Raw genomic sequence first — 20,424 nt, forward strand, 5'->3', positions numbered from 1 at the left:
GTGGAACTGTTAAGGCAAGGAAGAGCACAGTGATACCGCTGGCAGGAACTTCCGTGTGTACAGCATGACCAATTTAGTGTAACTTTCATATACATTATCATTAGGTAAAAGCTCAAGACTATTTTTCTAAATGTAGTCCAGAAAATTTATTTTGTGGAGACACTGGGATTCAGTAGGTTGGGAAGTAGATATATTTTTAATTTTATACCTTTCTCTCTTAATTTTAACCATGTGTACGTTTATATAACGTCTATATATTACAAACACATGGGTTGACAGGGTTATCTGAATGGCAGAATTACAGGCCATTTCTTTTTTTTGGATATATGTACTTTTTTTTAACCATCTTAACCATTTTTAACCATCTTAACCATTTTTAAGTAGTTTGTTATACAACCATCACCACCATCCATCTCCAGAGTTTTTTCAACATTCCAAACTTGTACTCATTTAACTCCCCATTCCCCCTCCCTCCAGGCCCTGGTAACCACCATTCTACTTTGTCTCTATGAATCTGACTCCTCTAGGGGTCTCATATAAGCAGAATCATTCTACTGTCCTTTAGTGACCGGCTTATTTCACTTAGCATAATGTCCTTAAGGTTTATCCATATTGTTAACATGTGGCAGGATTTACTTTCTTTTTAAGGTTGAATAATATTCCTTTGTATGGCTATACTATATTTTGTTCGTCCATTCATCCAACAATGGACATTTGGGTTATTTCCATTGTGAACAGTGTTGCTATGAACACAGGTGTGCAAGCATCTGAGACCCTGCTTCAATTCTTTTGGGTATATACCCAGAAGTGGAATTGCTGGTTCATATGGTAAATGTTTAAATTTTTGAAGAACTGCCAGACTGTTTTCCACAGCAGCTATATTATTTTATCTTCCCGCCAGCAATGTATGAGGGTACTTGGTTATTTTTAAACTGTTTTCTTCTAATGGCTGCTAAGGAGACTTACGTGATCTTCTGGATTTTCTTGGTGTTGCTGGTACCATGTAGTTTGTGAAATAAGTAACATGTTCTGTGATGGCAACAACTGACATCTTGCACACACCCTGGCCCCAAATGGTGGAGGCCCAGGTGTAGCCAGGGCAGGTCAGAGCATCTAGACAATAAAAGCCTGCCCTCTGTGGCCCGTGAGTGGTACCCCTTCCACTGCCCCAGGGCAGGGAAGCTCCTGGGGGAAGTGGAAAACCTTAGTAAGGCACTTACCTCAACAGGCCCTCCCAGTGCCAGGAATTCCTGGCAGGCCTGGTTATGGATGCTGTCCCTGGACGCTGAAGTGAGGTTCTTGTTGAGTCAGGCCTCACTGCCTGTTGTCAGCAGAGAGAATGCAGCAGGCAGTGCCCATGGCTTCGGGGTCAGCAAGCAGGCCTGGGCATGGGCTCAAGAGGCCTGGTCATGAGAGTTGCCCCACCCACAGGCAACTACAGAGTGAGGCCCCCAGGGGCCCTCTAAGGTCAGGCCTGCAGCTTCTGGGGCCCTCAAACCCTTCTCCCAGGTTTCTCAATATTTGGACCAGGGAACAGCTGCATCAGAATAGTAAATTGGGATGGGATTAAAGATGCAGACTCTTGGGCCCAGGGCCCAGACTTGGATTAAAGTTTGGTGTCCAGCCTAGAAATCTGTATCACTGAGAAGCATAATCAAGTTTCAGAATTACAGATTCAGGCAAAAGCTGGCCTCATTCTCTGGGAAAGAATTCAGAGGCAGGAGTGTGGCCTCCAAACTAAGGCTGGCAAGGAGCACTCCTGACATAAGCTCTGTAGGGGTCACATCTGCCAGGTCCCTGGCACACAGCATGGGTTCAGAAACGAAGAGTGAAGGGCCAAGGTGGAGGGCATGGAACACCCTTCCTTAGGACCCTGCCTCCCTGCTCAGCAGAGGGACCTCCAGGAGAGAAGAGCAAGAAGGCTTCAGAGTGATACCACCAGTCCCCAGTTCCCCAGGAAAGAATTGGCATTCTAGCATCTCCATTACCCTCGTGATGGCAATGATGTTCCCAATGGGGACCATGATGAACTCCTCACAGGATTATTCAGTCCTCAGCCCAGAGGATGAGGGAGCCCAGAGCATGGAGGCTAACCACCTGGCCCCTGACCCACAGCACTAACAGGTGAGCTCAGACTTTTAGAACCCAACCCAGTCTGATTCCAAACCTGTGCTTCAAACAATCTGGAAGGAGCCAGGAGGAATGACAAGCATCAGTTAAAACATCCCCATATTGGCTGTGCGAAAATCCAGACAGCAGAAGGTACCTGTGGTGACTGCAGGCATGTGGAAGGGCATCCTTTATAAGGTTGCTTGGTTTCCTGCAAGTGGATCAGTGGGACAGCGACAGGGCTGGTCAGCCTGATTGTGCCCCTGCTTCCTGGGGCTCCTCACCCTCATGAGGTTTTCTGTTTATGAGAGCAAGTGACTGGCAGGGAAGAGCTTCAGCACCCTCCAACTCAAACTCCTCTGATTCTTTGAAGTAAACTGAGAGTGTTTTCAATCCTATGTCAGGTGCTCTAAAAATATAGTTTCAGTTGCCACTTCAACCCAGTTGTCACCCCAGCACTGCCGAGATGGAAATACTGGAGCTGCAGGTGTGAGGGGCCTGAGGAATCCAGTGCAGGGTGTTGCTGGGAGGGAGGGGCCTGGGATGGACAGGCCAGACTGATCCAGGGGCTCCCAGCAGAGATGAAAGGGGAAAAACGTGAGGCTGCTGATGGAAGGCGGGGCACAGGTGCGGGTTCCAAGGCACAGACTGATCCTGAGAGAATCTCAGGGCTCATGGTGATGAGTCTGACGTGCAGAAACAAGATCAGGAGGGTGGGGCTGGGCTTCCTCCCCAGAGGAGAGATTTCACTTTTTCTCCCAAAGCACTAACTGATCGTGGATGCTCAGAGGTGAGCTGAGGAAGGACATGAGCCTGCATCCTGCGGCGAGCTTGCATCCTGCAGCGAGCACCAAAGAGCAGTGTCTTCTCTGGGCCACACATTCACCTGGCTTGACTCCAACTGCCTGCCGGGCTCTTTAAAAACCGCTCCATCAAATGCTGCTGCCCAAGCTTTGGTTCTCATACTGAAAGATACTTTAACAGTAACTTTTTGCCCACTTTAAACTGCAGTTACCAGATGTTCTAAGCTCCTGAACTATTGTACACTTCTATGTTTTTACACATTAAGACAGAACTTTACATTTATGTCAAATTCCCATTTTGTACCACCTTAGACTAATTTTAATGAGAATCTGGGGTTAGCTGCGACACCCCCCACTACATTCACCTCCAAAAGCATCACATATTAAACAAGGGGGAAAGGGTGGGTAGTCTCCCAGCACCCGAGCCCAGGGAATGAGCCCCCTGCTGACCCCACAACAGAATGCTGAAACCAGACACCGACCTCAGCGCCCCTGACAGAGACAGGCATAATCAGTCTAAAATCTGGCCAAAGACTCTCCCCAGGAATTTACCAATCAAAAATGCAAATGGATGAACCAGCTCAGTGTTACCTGAGGTTCCCAATCCTCCCAGCTCCCAGCACTCTGAGAAAAAGGGAGTCTATTTATGGCAAATACTTCTAGAGCTGAATCAGTGCACTGTAAATAAGAGACCAAAAAAAGAATCTATAAAGGGCTTCCATTCTGACCAACCCAACACCATTACTGTACAAAAAACAGTTTTATTAATTACCCCAACTGCGCCTCTGTTCATGCTCTAGGTCACACTTGTTTCTCAGATTCAGCCCAGGCTCAAAGGCAAGTTACCAGATTAGCAAATAGGAAAACTGTTCTGCAAAACAGCAACTGTCAGCTTAAGGCATTACTAACATTGCAGAAGGAAGCAAGGTTACTAGGGAAGTTTGGACAGCCCAGGATAATGATTTCTGGGACAGGAAACCCTCTCTGAAAGGGCCAGTCCATGCTGCTGCTGGGAGATGACACTCTTGCTCTGGGGAACAGGTCGTTCCTTTAAACCCATCCACAACATCACAGACAAAACACTGTCTATTCCTCGAGCTTTCAGATTTAGAAGTTAGTTCTATAAAAAGCACTCTGTCCCAGAAGCCCCGACATGTCCAAGGGCCTCTGAGCGCTCACTTGGTCCTCCCTGACTGGAGCAGAGGAGGATGGAGATATATGGAAGGTTGGTCAGGCTCAGTTTTTAAAAATGAAGTCACTACTAAAAATATGGAGCAAGGGGCAGAGACCCCTGCTGCAATCACATGCTGAATCATTGTCCTCCCAGAGAGCGGGCTCCTACAGGTTCCTTCAGTCCATGGAAGTGCTCAGAGCAGGGCAGGCCAGTGTGGCCACGGAGCTGTGCCTGCCTCACTGCATGCCGAACCACTGCTCCTGGTCAGCCCACTGGGCCGCCTCACTGTCGCTGCCCTCCAGGTCCCCTTCTTCCCCACTCCCTTCCATGTCGTCCACATCCTCCTCCTGAGTGGCATCCGTGGGACTCTCCTCCTTCTCCATCTTCTGCATCCCCTCTAGAGACTTCTGGTCATTGGGGTCCAAACTAGGGACAACAAAACAAAGGAGAGGCCTGAATCTCTGCCTTGCTTCTTGCTGGCTGATGCGTCATCTCTCCCTGGCACAGCAGTGAAATGACCACCCAGTCACAGAGAAACTGCTAATGCCTGGCCTCTCCAAACAACTCCAGTTCCATAGGGAGGATCGAGGGAGTCCACCACTAGAAGCGAAAAAAGGCATCTTGTCCTAAGTTTTAGAATTCTCAATTTGAGTTTTCTCCATTTATTTCTTAAACCTTTTCACACTTAATACCCCTAGCATTCTGCCAGAGGAAGATACTAGATAACACAAATGAAAAAGTAGCAAACAAGCATTAACAGAAAAATTCAAATATAATTTAACAGTATTGGGTTTTTAAGTTACAAGTTTACAAAAAATACTTATTTTTCTGTGAGTAAAATTGTTCCAGGTTCTTATGATATAATTAAACATATCAGCATTTCAGTAGTCAACCAAAATCATCATGCTTACCATGGAACAGATCTGTCAACTCCTAGGTTAGACCCGAGGACCCAAAGCTACCCCACCTGGGCATTTGACTGTAGCAGCTAAGAGTATTGTGCATGCCAAAACCCTCAAAGTTCAGAGGGTCCAGAACATTTATTTACTTGGTTCCTAAGCAATCTCTCCTCTTGCCTTTGTGACCATCACTGAGGCCAGCCAGTGTCCAATCTAGCAAATCCCGTCTCTATATTTTATTTTCACATTTGCTTCTGGGTTTCCAAAAAGCAAATGAAACCCATGTTGGAATCCTGTTCCTACTTATATAACTGTAGATTGATTGTAACAACTCCTATTCTCTGAAACCTTCCATACAGCTCTCACCCACACCCAGCGCTCCCCACCCTCTGCACTCCCACCTTGCCTTCTAGAGACTGCTTTGAAAGCACTTAGCACATGGTATCTATCAGTCTGCACGTCTGAGACTGAGAGCTCCCGGAATCACAGCATCCCCAGTGGTTACTGAGATGCCAGGCACATGAGTGGTGCTTAACTGCTGAACAAGTAAATGGATGTGATCAGACTCAATTAAAGACAGGCCTCCACCATAACTTTATAGACACACAGACAACCCTCAAAGAAATCACTTCTGTATTAAGAAGTAAGAATACCACTATTTATTTAGTATTTACTATATACCAGGCACAGTGCTAAGAGCTTTACATGGAATAATCATTTAATCCTCATTTAATCATTTAATACCTAATAAGGTAGATATAGACAAGGAAATCTGTTAGTAACTTGCCCAAGATAACAGGTGGTAAAGGTAGTATTCTTCAGAGCTTAAGTTCTTAACTACTACAGTAGGTAGAAACATGGGAAAGTACTTACAATACGTTGATTGAAAAAGCAGAATATAAAATATATACTACGTATAACCCTATAAAAATACGTATATGTGTTGGCAAGGCCAGGAAGATGATCTACACAAATGAAAACAGATGTTATAGTGGTGTGGCTGGTTATGAGTGAAACAGTTCTTTAATGTTGTTAATATCACTTAAGGAAAAGACTTTAGAAGTCATAAATTTACAAACAACTCTACCATTACTATTATTACCGTTTTCAACCGTGGGCACAAAGTGTGTGTGTTTCCAGAACTCCTGTTACATTGTTCCCTGCTTCCTCTACCCCTCAATGACCTTCCCCCCATGGGAGGCTAAGTGCCTACCTTAGTGCTATACTATACTGGTCCATTGCTTCCTGATACTCATTGACAGCTACAAGGAAATCTCCTAGGATCCGATGCAGGACACAGTCACTCTGATTAGCTAGTGCGTTCCGCAGCAAAGCAATTCCATCTTCATATTTCTGTTCTCTGCCTGGAAAGAAAAAGACCCTCATTTTCCTACTTACACAACATTTTGAAATATATTCCCATCGCAAGTCATATACACAAAACCAAAACAATGATCACAATCCAACATCTATTTATAGATGTCAAGAGAACAGTGGTGTGGCAGGAAGTGAGAACAAGCTCGTTTGAATTCTTATTCCATTAGGAACTCTGCAGTTTGAGTTCTGATTTTTAAAAACTTACTCACGACCAAAGTTCATATAAAAAGCCAAAATGGATTTTATTTGCCAAACTACCCTAAACTCAGTTCATCATAAATCAGGACTTAAAAAACCAAGGCTAAAAAGGAAGTCATAAGAGAATCAAGATGGGTCAAAACAATTCAAATTGGTTAAAACCAGTTATATTCGGCCCAGATTAGTTCAGGACAAAGTGAGCTAAATAGGTACTAACCAAGTACACCTGGTTTGAGCCACTCCACAAAAGTCATTCACTGCCAATCCAAGCAGGTCTAAGCCAATTACGTTTGGTTGTGCTAAATATAAATCAATTCACATGGGCTCAGACCCACTGCAAAAGCACACACCTGTTTGGTCATCTGTAACCAACTGGGACTAGGGAATCCAACTGAGATGAGGTTTTACACAATTAACTACGAACAGGGAAGTAAACAAGATACACTTACTAAGCAGTTCCGCTTTTTTCACCACAGCCTTAATGTAGTCCGGCCTTTGAGTCAGGGCTTTATCTAATAAAGTTTTGGCTTTCTCCTGTGTCACTGGGTCTTCAAGACAAACGGTGGCTAAAAGGGTAAGGGTCTGTGCATTTGCTCCTAGAGTTTTGTAAACATTGTTAGCCATTACCATGGCTTCACGAATACTGTTGGAAGCTAAGTAACATTCGATGAGACCTGAAAAAATATAACACAAAGTTCAACCACATTACCATTCCAAGCCATGCTTCCATTCTGACAGCCTTCCAAATTACAAACCTTCAAAGTTTCAAACAAAGGGCAGGCCAAGGGAAAACTCTGATGGTGAGATCAGACTGAAGTGTATGTTGATGGAACAGCTAAGAGGTGCTCTTCCCCAGAGCACCTGATGGACGTGGAAAAAGCCTGTAGTGCAAAGGCACCTTCAGTTAGTGAAGGAAACAAACATGCACCAGTAAACCAAAGCATGTAGGCAGCCCAGCTGCATGTCAGAGGAACAAATGTGACACTACTCATTAATTGATACTGTGAAAGATGAGGTTTCCAACAAAACCCAAGCTTTTGCTGCCTCTTAACAAACTGTTAATTTCCAGCTGTGCTCAGTCACCTTTAGTCCTACATTTAAAGGGGAGGGCTCCTACAGTCCACAGCGAATGCCCAGCTCTAAAAACTAAAGGACCTAGGGAGCAACCTCAGGAGAAAGGAAGACCTTTTCATTTGAAACATAAACGTTATCTCAAGAAGCATTTGCTGAGGGTTTCCCTAAACTGGATGGAAAGGGCTTAATCAGATGGATCAAATACACTGAGATGGGCAGCTCCTGCCTCTTTCCATACCCACGGCAAGATGCTCCACGGGGACATTTCAAGTACAGTCAACTCTCAACTGTTCATGCCAAGGAATCAAAGAGAACAGAGGAGGTACTTTTTAGTCCAAAGCACTCATCAAAACAGAAAAACAGCTTAAACCCCAAACCCACACACTCCCTGGCAGATTTTCTCTGTATACTCCTCCACCCTAGTGGCATTTATAACATATGTGCACATTCTACCACACACTATGGTTACTTAACCAGAAATTACCTAACTCTTAAGGGCCACATGGTGGATTCAGAATATGGTGGTTGGTTGTAACTACCTACTGAATAGTTTTACTTTCCTGCTAAAGCCCCACTGGAAATTCAGAGGGAAATGTGAAGAATGCACTTCACTGATCCAGGGCCCCCACCAGTAAAGAAAGCTTGGTTGGCGGCTGTAAGAAGCACCAGAAGGCATAACCAAGTCACCCTGACCCAAATTTCCAAATTGTAGCTTGAGTGAAGGCATCCCATAAAGCCTCACTGGCCAACTGGGGAACAACTCTTAACTATCCTGTGTCCAACCACTCACTGTGGTAATGCAGTTAGCTGCATTCCTGGGCTCTTGTGAAACAGGCACACAGCAGACAGGAGTTAGTGTGATAAAAGCAGCTGGGAGGCTAGGGAAGTTACAGTTTCAGGATCAAGAATTTAATCTGAAACCAAAAGCTTGGTTTGCTGCAGTTTCTTAAGAACAAATCCACAACAGGCATAGTTCTCTGGCTATCTAAGCAGATTTGTTCTTTACTCCAACTTCCAAATTTTATTTCTCAAATTTGAACTCATCTTCCTGTTAAGAGCAAATTACTCCTAGACTCCTGGGTTTATTTTTAAATTCTTATAAAAATATGCTTTGGAGGAACTGCATCTTGTAAGATCTATTTTAATGTCTCTGACTGAGTCACCAAATGCTGCTGAAGCTGGCACAGCTTTGAACTCCTAGGGGCAGTTCACACGAACTTAAAATAGTACATAATAAAACAAAATTTGACCCTGATCATGCCTACTCTAGAGGTCACAATGAACTGACCAGTTCCCACAACCAACACTGTCATATGGATATTGAGTTACCCTATGAGTAATATTTCTGGCCCAAGGTAAGACAACTGTAAAAAAGAATAAAGACAGGGACTTCCCTGGTGGTCCAGTGGTTAAGACTCTGCGCTCCCAATGCAGGGGGCCCGGGTTCGATCCTTGGTCAGGGAACTAGATCCCGCATATGCTGCAACTAAAGATCCCACACCTGACAACTAAGACCTGGCACAGCCAAATACATACATAAATATTAAAAAAAAGAAAAAAAAAAGAATAAAGACGTACCAAGCAATTCAGCACAGTGCCAGCACAGAGAAACTCACATTAATGAGTGGCCCACGTTTGAGAAACAAAACAGGAAAAAAACCCAACCCAACTATACCCTAACCAAAAATCAGAAACAAAAAATGAGAAAAATGGATTGAAAGTATGGAGTGAAAAGTCCGGCCCTAAATGAATTTATAATGCCTAATGCAGTGGTTCCCAAATATGTCTGTCTGCACAATGGCATTACCTGTGATCTTAAAAAAGTACTGATGCCTATATCCCAACAGCAAATATTCTGACTTAAACAGTACTGGAGTGACCTAGCATCAGGATTTTTCAAAGTTCCCCCAGAGGACTCCAATGTACAACAAACTTTGGAAACTGCTGGCCCAACAAAACCTTCCATCTGAGTGCTGTCGCCACATCTACAGATCCACACCATTCATCTATATTTTTTATCTTACCTTCATAACAATCTAAGCGACAAGGTGCAAGACGTATAGCCTCCCGAAAGTGGATTATTGCTTCTTGGACTCTGCCCATGTTTCTAAGTGCTGCTCCCTTAAGTAGCAAAGCTTGAACACTATTACTGTTCAGCTGAATGGCCTTGGCTCCTAAATAGAGGGCTCGGGAGTAGCGTTTGCTATAGAAGCTATGACACCTGGAAGAAAAAACAACCAAAAGTTATCTAAGACCATAAAGAAACTTCTTCGAAAAGGAAAATCAAAGAAAAGGCCCTCTACGTGATCCTTACTACAAACCCCTTACAACTTTAGCCTAAGATATTAGTGAAAAAACAGAACAAGAATCTACTGAATATTTATTTTTAAGGGAGAAATCTTGATACGGTAGGGAAAAATTACAAAAAAGAACCTGATGGGGACTTCCCTGGGGGTCCAGTGGTTAAGAATCAGCCTTCCAATGCAGGGGACGTGGGTTCGATCCCTGGTTGGGGAACTAAGATCCCACATGCCGCGGGACAACTAAGCCCACACGCTCTAGAGCCCGCGCACTGCAACCACTGAGCCCACAGGCTGCAACTAGAGAAGCCCACACGCTGCAATGAAGAGCCCATGAGCTGCAACTAAGACCTGACACAGCCAAATAATGATAAAATTAAAAAAAAAAAAAGAACCTGACGATCTGGGTATGTTATCAGGTCAGAGACATTCAGAGAATTTGTAAAGCCAGGTTAATAACAGCAGCACAGTTCCTGGCCTGCTCACTGATGGCTGCCCGTGTGCAGGTGCAGTGCTGAGCATGATGCACTCACTATCTCAGTAAACACCTACCCCACAAAGCAGGGGTATTACCCGCATTTTCCAAATGAGAAAACAGACTCAGAGAAGTAAATGATGTATCCAAAGTCACAGGCAGACCATGATTTGAATCCAAGTCTGACTATCCCTTAAACCAGAGCTTTCAAATCTATATTCTATTGAGGAGGAGCCACAATTTCCTAAAGAATCTACTAAAACTGGGGAGAAAAGGGAATGCATAAACATACCCAGAGACCACCCAGGGTTCTGCATGTTGATCAGAAATATTGAAAAGGCGGCAGCCCAGGTTCTCCACATCCTCCAGCCGCCCTTCTCGTGCCAGGAGGTAGCCATATACATCCATTCCTACAGAGGAAGAGGCTCATTTAACAAAGCAGCAGGGGTCTTTTCTGAAGGAGCTGTAACCTTCATCAGAGTCCACACTGAGGCCCCAGCTCCTGCAGGGTCTGAGCCCTCTCCACCATCATGAGCTCCTCCCACCAGCATTCCCAGTTTCCTACAGAATGACTATTAAAAAGACAAAACACATCCAAAAGTTCAAAAAAAAAAAAAGACAAAGGAGTAGAAGGACCTACCTCACAATTTGAAAGCCTGTTATTTTCAGGAATTATTTGTCCCTATATCCTGTGGCGTGATAATACAGCTATCCTAACACATAACCAGAAAAGGCCCAAAAAAGGCATCAAATTAAGTTCTCTCTTCCAACAGGTCTAGACACAGTCAGGAGTACACACTTAATATGACGGTCTCAGAAAAAGTTAGCCTATTCTAGAAAAAGCATCTAGTTCCTTCTGGAGTCTAGTTCATTTAAGATCATCCCCCAGCCCTACCCCCCACCCCCCAACCCCCTATTCTCGCTCATGTTCTATTAAAAAAAGGCCCCAAGCTCGCTGTCACCCATCTCTTACCACCATTCCGCTCCATTCCTTAACATTCCTTCAGATTCCCAAGAAAATGCCTCTCAAACCAAGATTACTGCAACTCTCCCTGCTGGCCCCTGGACTCGGGTCTGAGCTTCTAACTCCAAGATGCTGACTACTGCCAGGCTAGTACTTCTAAAACATCATTTTCATCATGGGCACAGGCAGTTTGAAGAAGAGGAATAACACTGGGCAGGAGGGGACCTTGGGCAAACAAATTCATCTTTCTGGATCTGTTTCCCCATCTACATGCTTGTGAAGTTCCACCCCACCACTCTGTCAACTCTACAAAACTGGGACTTCCCTGGTGGCACAGTGGTTAAGAATCCGCCTGCCAGTGCAGGGGACACAGGTTCGAGCCCTGGAACGGGAAGATCCCACATGCCGCGGAGCAACTAAGCCCATGCGCCGCAACTACTGAGCCTGCATGCCACAACTACTGAAGCCTGTGTGCCTAGAGCCCGTGCTCCACAAGAGAAGCCACCGCAATGAGAAGGCCGTGCACCACAACGAAGAGTAGCCCCCGCTCACCACAACTAGAGAAAGCCTGTGCACAGCAACGAAGACCCAACACAACCAAAAATAAATAAATAAATAAATTTATTTATTAAAAGAAAAAAAAGAGTCTACAAAACTGTTTATTGTCACAAGGCCATGTTTTTCTGATGACCTTTTTTGGGCCTTTACAAGCAGACTTCAGCCTATCTACGCAACCTTATTTCCTACTATTCCTGCGCACATTACCCTTCACTCACTGCCACTCACCCAACAGCCATCCTTTGGAAGTCCCTGTGGCTTACCTCCTTCAGCAGCAATCTTCTTTTAAATCAATGATTTTTTTGTTGTTCATTTCTAATTACTTCCTTTAACCACCTGATCACTTTCTTAGTATCTGTTCACTTACTCCTTTTTAACTATATTTAAGGACACAGTAAAGCTAAATTCCCTAAAAGGATATACGGTTCTGGGGACGCCATCCAAATTCTCAGTCAGGCACATCATAAATCTGTAAATCATAAGGAAGGGCTATGATCCCTCCCCAAAGACAAAAAGCCAAATAATGATCTGTGGGGAGATGACACTTGAATTCACGCAAAAACAACTGCTCAAAATGGAATTACCCAAGTGTCAGAGACATTGTCAAGACCTAAAAAAGAAAAAAGGTAAAAGGCTACTCTCATAAATTTTATAAAATATTTTTTACAAAAAATTGTATCAGAAGATCATGTTACATCTTCTCCCTATCTTCTGATTTGCCCCTCTACAGCCACCTCCATCCTGCCCCAAGAATTACTTACCTTTTATCAGATAAGGATCCAACATCTGTGCCTGTTCAAACTTGAGGACAGAGTTTTTATTGTCTCCAGCTCTGAAGTACAGATCTGCTAAGCTTCCCAGTAGGTCCACGTTATCTCTCAATAAGGACTTTTTCTCTAGTGAACTTTAAGATATTAAACATTGAACCTTAAAATCTATTGTAAATCCTCTTAGTTGTTGAATCTGGGTGATGGGTATATGGGCACTATTTTCTTCTGTGTATGGACAAGATTTTTCACAAGGAAAGACTAAAAAAAAAGTGTAACTAGATTTTCTTATTCTGAGCTTTTAACTTAAAGTTATACAAGATTGGATAGTAAATACACAGAATAAAGCAGAAATCTCTCTCATTACCTAGAAACTTTCTGGTTGCAGTTTTTCAGAGGATAACATACACTATATGGTGTTAAATGTAATGTCATTCAAAGCGACAGCTACTTATTATTCAACCAAATGACTCTGTCTAACACAAACCCCACTCTGTTGTCCTTGGACTTTACCTAACTAGAAAGAAAAATCCCAGTCCTGAGGCAACCCAGGTCAGATGCTGCAATAAACTATGCTTCTGGGGCATCCAAAAAGATGTCCTTCCAGGTTCAAGTATGACACACTAAGGCCGTCTGTTTTGCAAAGGTTACTACTTTTGCAAGTAGAGAGCTAAACTCGGTCCAGGTTTACATTTAACAGAGACTATTACATCTGGGACCATTCAGTACATTAACAGACTAACAAAGCCTAGGGACAATTGGCTGTAATACCAACAGATAAGCATCCATTTTTCTGTTTTGTTAATTTATATACATAAAACCCCCATACAAGGGCCCCAGGAATACTGAATTAACTTCGTGGCTCTCACCAGATGGTATTGATTGCTCTCGAGTTGTCACCAATGTGCACAAAAGCATACGCTTTGATCCACACAGAGAGCCAATCTAAGTTAGGCAAGGTCTGGATCACGTTCATCGTCATTGATGCCACCTCTGCACCTTTTACAGAAAGGGACAGCAAACCTAATCCAACAGAAAGTAGGAGAAAGAAGGTGAGGCATAGCATCCTTCTTCTACAATGCAAAAAGCAATAGGCTACCCTTTCCCTAGGTTATAAGGCAACCCTTTCCCTATTCTAAGCAAGATGGATATGACAGAACAAGTACAGTATTTCTTGATCAGTAAAAGAATACACGGCAATAGTAACCTATGGACTCACTCTCTGGAGGTGAGGCATGGGCAACTTTAAAAAAAATAAAGTTATTCTAATGTACAGCCAAGATTATCTTAGAGAGTAAACACTCCATGAAAATAGGGAGAGAATGACCTGTACCTAGAATGGCATCAAGGGCTAATGGGCACTGCCTCAGCACTTCCTTATAGCTGGTGACTGAAGGTCGCTCCTGACCGGCCTTCTTGTACAGGTTTGCCAGCATCATGTTTATCTGTAATGAAAAGAAAGGACAATAAGGTAAGTATATATTTAAAAACAAAATCTCACCATCAATAAGTCCTGATCTTTATTATCAGCTATTCTACTTTTTACTGGAAAATCTACCCAAAGCCGTGTGGAAATAAAGCCCAACCCCATTCTTCAAACCAAAGAGGAAATTACTACTTTGTTTTTCCTATGTCCTCCCATTTCCCCCCAAATTCCTCTCACTTACCCAGCCAAAAGGTCCAAAAATATCTGGACCAAAGATGCTGCCTCTGGAAATGGAAGTAACATTCATTTGAGAAATGTTACAGAATTCTAATTACCTTGATTTTTAAGACAGAAGATGAACTACCCTAAAAATGCTTGTTTACATATTTTATTTTTTAAGTTTACAAATTCTAAATGCAATTAATATCACAGCATGAGAAAGTGAGGAATTCTTAACACAGCTAATTAAAAAAGATCAGATGAATTTTCCTCAAAAAGGAAATGACAGATACAGAAGTAAAACACTTGGCTTCTCTCTGACAATTGGTCTAGCAGCTAGACTCTAGCCTTTCTAATGCTTAAAGCTTTGACCCACAGGTACTGTCTGACTGATCAAAGTAATGCTACAAAAATCAAACTCTAACTGACCTCTAGAGGTGATGATGATCCTGAGATTAGCTACACTATTTAAATCTAGTGAATGCATTTTTAGCACAATTCAAATATGTAACTCAGAAAACCTCTAGTTAAAAAAAAAAAAGATAAAGAAAAACCCTTCCTAAAAATGCAACAGGGAAAATTTGAGAATACCTAAAAGTTCCAAAGAATATAGAAGTTACAGGGAAGGGATAAATATTCTCAATAGTACAAAGAGAAAAACACAATTTTCCCATTTAAAATTAATAGATATTAAATAGAACACATTGTTTGCCAGATCATTAACCTAAGGAAGCAGTCAACATGAGGGCACAAAAGAAAAAAAAAAGCCAATCCCCAGTCTCCTCAATTATCTGAAGCTTGGTATGCCAGACACTTACTAAAAATTACTCTGAAGATGAAGAACATCAACATCTGTTCCAATTATGAACTCATAGTATATAAAAATCTAGTATGCCATTAATCCATACTGATTCAAACAATGAAATAATGAAATACTAGAAATAAAACTTTTTTTTTTTTTTCATTCAGATGGTCTTTTAATCGGCTTCGTGAAGCCAAAGAAAACTGCGTATAAGAATTCCTTCACCCCTTCAGATACGACATTGATGGGATATGTGTACGTCTTCCGGTAAAAAAGGACAATATAAATACACATTTTCAAGAACCTCTCGGGGATGTCTGCAAGTCTACTGTGGGTCCCACAGGACAGGTGGACGCCCGGGCCAGGGCAGCCCGGGTGCTCTGCTGCCACCCGCACGGTTCTACCACGCTACACTCAGAAACGTGACACCGAGTTGGAAAAAAGCTACAACTTGCTCAGCTTCGGACAAAGAGCAGATTCAGAGTCTGTTCAATCTCAAACAGAAGTGACTCGGGGCACCCAACTTCACAGGGCCGACCCCAATGAAAAGAAAAAGAAAAAAGCAACACAACCGAAAACAAAAAACAAAACTCTCACAACCCCTGGTGATTTTTAAAAAAAAAAAAAAACTCTTGGCTCACGGTGACAAGGTAAAAGTAAAACTGGAAGTGCTCTTCAAAACGTTTTTAAGACTCTTAAAAACAGACAGCGCTTCCTTAAAAAGCAAAGTGTAGTAACAAGGCCATCTGGGGGCCAGAAGCAGTCAGGCCGTGTTTGACAAGATCAGAACCAGTAAGACTACAAAAGTGGGTACAAGGAGATGTAATCACTACACATAAACGATTCAGCGGAGCTCCCAAAATCTTTAAATATACGGCCACTGGAAGGACGATCTCGAGCAGGAAGGAATTTTACTCGTTGTGCGTAGCGTAGCGTAACTGTCGTAGCTGTCTCTGTAGGACCCGCCCGAGCTCCAGTCACCGCAGCTGCCACCCTGACTCCGGCTGCTGTAGTAGTCTCTGGAGCCTCCATAGCCCCCACTCCTGGACTCGAACTGGCTCCCCCTGTAGCCGCGGTCCCCTCTTCCTCTGGAGAACCCACGGCCCCGGCCTCGGCCCTCGCCCCTCGCGGAAGAAGCCCTGGCCCCCGGCAGAGCCACCTCGGTACCCGTGGGATCGGTTATCAGACGACTTGCCAGCCTGGTCAACCCGGATCTGCCGCCCATCCACAGACTTCCCGTTCGTGGCCATCGTGGCGTCCTTGGCATCGTCGATGTTCTCAAAGGTGACAAACCCAAAGCCCCTCAATCGCTGGGTCTCCGTCTTTCACGACCACCACTTCCGAGATCTGTCCATATTTTGAGAAGACCTGCTCCAGTGACTGCTCGTTGGTGTCAAAACTCAGCCCTCCGACGAAAAGCTTGCCTTCATGTGATGCCATGGCGGCCACTGAGTCGGGCAGGTCCCTGATGCAGGCGGGAAGACGGCACAGCACAACGACCCGAGCTCCTAACGCGCGAAGTGACTCAAAACTATTTTTTATTTGGCCTCAGATTTTCCATTTTAGGCTATGTTGAAATGCAAAAAAAAGGTACTTAAAGGAAAACTCCAGTACTGGTGTCAATACTTGAAAAAAATAAAAGAATTAAATTTAATATCCTTTCTCGACTGCTTGTTATTAGCAAACTATGACGGATGGACCATCTGTCTCAACAAATATTCAAATTCCCTTTAAACTACCTGACACTTTGAAAGAGTGAGTTTTGAGTACTACCTAGTAGGAAAGTCAATTCTTTTTAAAACAGATCCTCACTTGGGGGCATCATTAAAGCCACATTCTACCAGTTATCAACACAAGCAGTCATCGTGTTCTAAAAACTGAGTGAGAAATTGTTTGTTGGTACGTTTCTCTTAAAAGTTGAAGATTTTCCAAGATATAATAATTTCACACTGAATTTTCCTTTAAAATTGTGAAAGAATGTGTGGCCGTGTTTACCACACATTAACAGACGTTCATTTTGACTCACTTCCTTGTCCTTTACACAGACTGAGAAGCCAGTTAACTCCCTAATGGACAAGAAAGAAAAACTGTAAATATTCTAGGTTTATGTGTGAGGCACACATCTTTGCTTGCTCCTGGCTCTACAGAACAACAGCTCTACAGAATAAAGAATGAAAGATATGTACTCCTAACATATGTGGACTCCTCTGGTCTCTCCTGAAATGATGGCTGTAAACACCAAAGTGCTAGATACAAAGCTCAGCTTCTTTGCCATTACTCATTTTAAAAAATGTCCCTGAACTCCCTCAAGTCATCAAGAAAGAAATTATGGTACATTTCCAATAAGATAAGGAATAGGTACCATGCAAAGTTTATAATCAAAACAGCATTTTCCAAAAGAAGACACTCTTCATATATACAAAAAAATTATTCTTGGAGTAAGACTTTCATAGCGTACCAGAACATAATTTAGTATATAGCACCCAGCTTATTATAAGACAAGTTAATCTATAATACTCTTACAAATGTTTTTAATAACAGCTATCACCATAAAATATACTGAGGAAATAGCTTACTTTTTAAAATTCAGAAAATATTAAATAAATCCTCAACATGAGGAGATGCTTCAACATGTTCTCATAAAGTTTGATTATTTACTTTTAAAACTCAGTAACACCTGGGTGAAAAAACACTAACTAAATACACCAGGTCCCTACTGGTTATGATTCCTTTTCTTTTAAGGGCAGGAAGATGTACATAGACATCATACCTATAAAATTCCTTATTGTTAAGCACACACTGCACAGAACAGTTTTTCAATGAAGTGAGGATGGTAGGTGACATGAGAGTATGAAGAATATTAAATACTGATGTGAATTTACTCCTAAGAGCTAAGATTTTCATTGTTTTTCTAAACTGGACTTCAAAAAAACCTGTAATCAGAGATGCCCAATATAATACTCCTTATAGAATAGTACTTTTAAAAAGAATTCTCACATACATGAACTTAATTTATACCAGAGAAAGTATCATTATCCTCAGTAAGAAAAAAAAAAGTAAAGCCAGATTTTTAACTTGTGCCAAGTTCACACTGCACACAGCTTGAATGCCCTAAACTCAGACAAGACACCAGAACTTTTGATTTCAGTTGAAGGTGTTCTATACACTATAATATGTTGACAAATCAAACACAAATACTATCCTACACACAAATAAGTACAAAAGGATCTTGTAGTCTTAATTCTGAAAATGAAAGGAATACACATTATCAAATGGATATACCTACAGAATACAAAAAATGAGGTTCTAAAAAGTATTGTTGCTACCTGGAAGTATATGGCAAATCATATTTCCTACAATAAGAAACACCAAAAAAATAAACACATGTAATATTATTCTCCAGCTACCACTTTCATTAGCTGAATTTTCAGGGTCTCATAAGAAAGTCACTCCTCCATCTCTCTAAACAGGGAGAACAGGGGAACAAAGTGGGAATTAGAGACAAGGATAAAATGCTCAGATGGAGTCCCTGAAAACATGGCAGAAGAGGGTTGGAAGGACTGGGGAAGAGAAAAATATGTAACAAGTTGTTAATTCAACTTACTTTGGGAGTTCTTTGTCTTGAAGGGATCCCATCAAGAATAGCAATGGCATCTTTATCTTGTTTTAGCATTGTATAACATTCAGCCATTTTGTATTTTACTTCAATTTCAGATGGAAGACACTTAAGAGGAAATGAAAACATCTCTTCAAAATATTACTTCAACAGTATAGCAGTTCTTCAAAACGTTAAACATAATTACCATATGACCCAGCAATTCTGCTTTTATGTATACAGCCAAGAGAACTGAAAACATGTCCACACAAAAACCTGCACACAAATGTTCATAGCAGCATTAATAATAGATAAAAAGTGGAAACAGGGCTTCCCTGGTGGCGCAGTGGTTAAGAATCCACCTGTCAATGCTGGGGACATGGGTTCGAGCCCTGGTCCAGGAAGATTCCACATGCTGCAGAGCAACTAAGCCCATGCTCCACAACTACTGAGCCTGCACTCTAGAGTCCACGAGCCACAACTACTGAGCCCATGCGCCTAGAGCCCAGGCTCTGCAACAAGAGAAGTCACCGCAACAAGAAGCCCACGCACCGCAACGAAGAGTAGCCCCCGCTCACCGCAACTAGAGAAAGCCACGTGTGGCAACGAAGACCCAACGCAGCCAAATAAAAATTAACTAATTTTTTTAAAAAGTGGAAACAACCCAAATGCCCAACAACTAATGAATAGTTAAAATATGGCATATCCATACAATGGAATATTATTCTGCAATAAAAAGGAATAAAGAACTGATTCTTTATTCCATGCTGTAACATGGATCACCCTTGAAACCATTATGCTAAGTAAAAGAAGCCAGCCACAAAAGGCCACATATTGCACAATTCCATTCATATAAAATGTCCAGAATAGGTAAATCCACAGAGGCAGAAAGGTTAGTGATTCCCAGGGGCTGGGGAGATAAAGGGCACAAGGTTTTTCTAGGGTGATGAAAATATTCTGGAATTAAGACAGTACTGATGGTTGTACAATTCTGTGAATACACTAAAACCCACTGAATTATGAATTTTATGTTGTGAATTGTATGTCAACTTTTTAAAAGACTCTTTAAAGATTAAATGTATTTAATTCACATGGAAGGTTCAGCATGGCGTTAAGCATACAGAGTGCTCAAAAACAGTTAACTACTGGCCTTCCCTGGTGGCGCGGTGGTTAAGAATCTGCCTGCCAATGCAGGGGACACGGGTTCGAGCCCTGGTCCGGGAAGATCCCACATGCCGCGAAGCAACTAAGCCCGTGTGCCACAACTACTGAGCCCGCGCTCTAGAGCCCGTGAGCCACAACTATTAAGGCTGCGAGCCACAACTACTGAAGCCCGCATGCCTAGAGCCCGTGCTCTGCAACAAGAGAAGCCACCGCAATGAGAAGCGTGCTCGCCGCAACTAGAGAAAGCCCGCGCACAGCAACGAAGACCCAACAAAGCCAAAAATAAATAAATAAAATAAATAAATTTATTTAAAAAAAAAGAGTTAACTACTTCCATGAATGATCCTGTGTGGATAATACACATGACTTCCATTCAGTGTCAGAAAACAGAAGTCCTGGCAATCAGCTCTTTAATAACAAAAACAAAGCTTCTGGGCTTCCCTGGTGCCACAGTGGTTAAGAATCCGCCTGCCAATGCAGGGGACACGGGTTCGAACCCTGATTCGGGAAGACCCCACAT

General features: G+C 42.6%; 1 protein-coding gene and 1 pseudogene across 1 annotated transcript in view; both read right to left on the reverse strand.

Annotated features, from left to right (window-relative positions):
• Window positions 1–20,424, reverse strand: part of ANAPC7 (anaphase promoting complex subunit 7) — a 58,713-nt gene that overhangs the window by 31,610 nt on the left and 6,679 nt on the right. Inside the window, 9 exon segments of the mRNA XM_036874497.1 lie at window positions 1,221–4,512; window positions 6,199–6,349; window positions 7,010–7,234; window positions 9,659–9,855; window positions 10,702–10,819; window positions 12,693–12,835; window positions 13,568–13,721; window positions 14,032–14,143; window positions 18,750–18,869. Coding sequence (XP_036730392.1) covers window positions 4,323–4,512; window positions 6,199–6,349; window positions 7,010–7,234; window positions 9,659–9,855; window positions 10,702–10,819; window positions 12,693–12,835; window positions 13,568–13,721; window positions 14,032–14,143; window positions 18,750–18,869 — 1,410 coding nt within the window. The 3' untranslated portion in view covers window positions 1,221–4,322.
• LOC118906810 lies at window positions 15,763–17,216 on the reverse strand (annotated as a pseudogene).

Source organism: Balaenoptera musculus, chromosome 14 (assembly GCF_009873245.2).
Source record: "Balaenoptera musculus isolate JJ_BM4_2016_0621 chromosome 14, mBalMus1.pri.v3, whole genome shotgun sequence".
Lineage (NCBI taxonomy): Eukaryota > Metazoa > Chordata > Mammalia > Artiodactyla > Balaenopteridae > Balaenoptera > Balaenoptera musculus.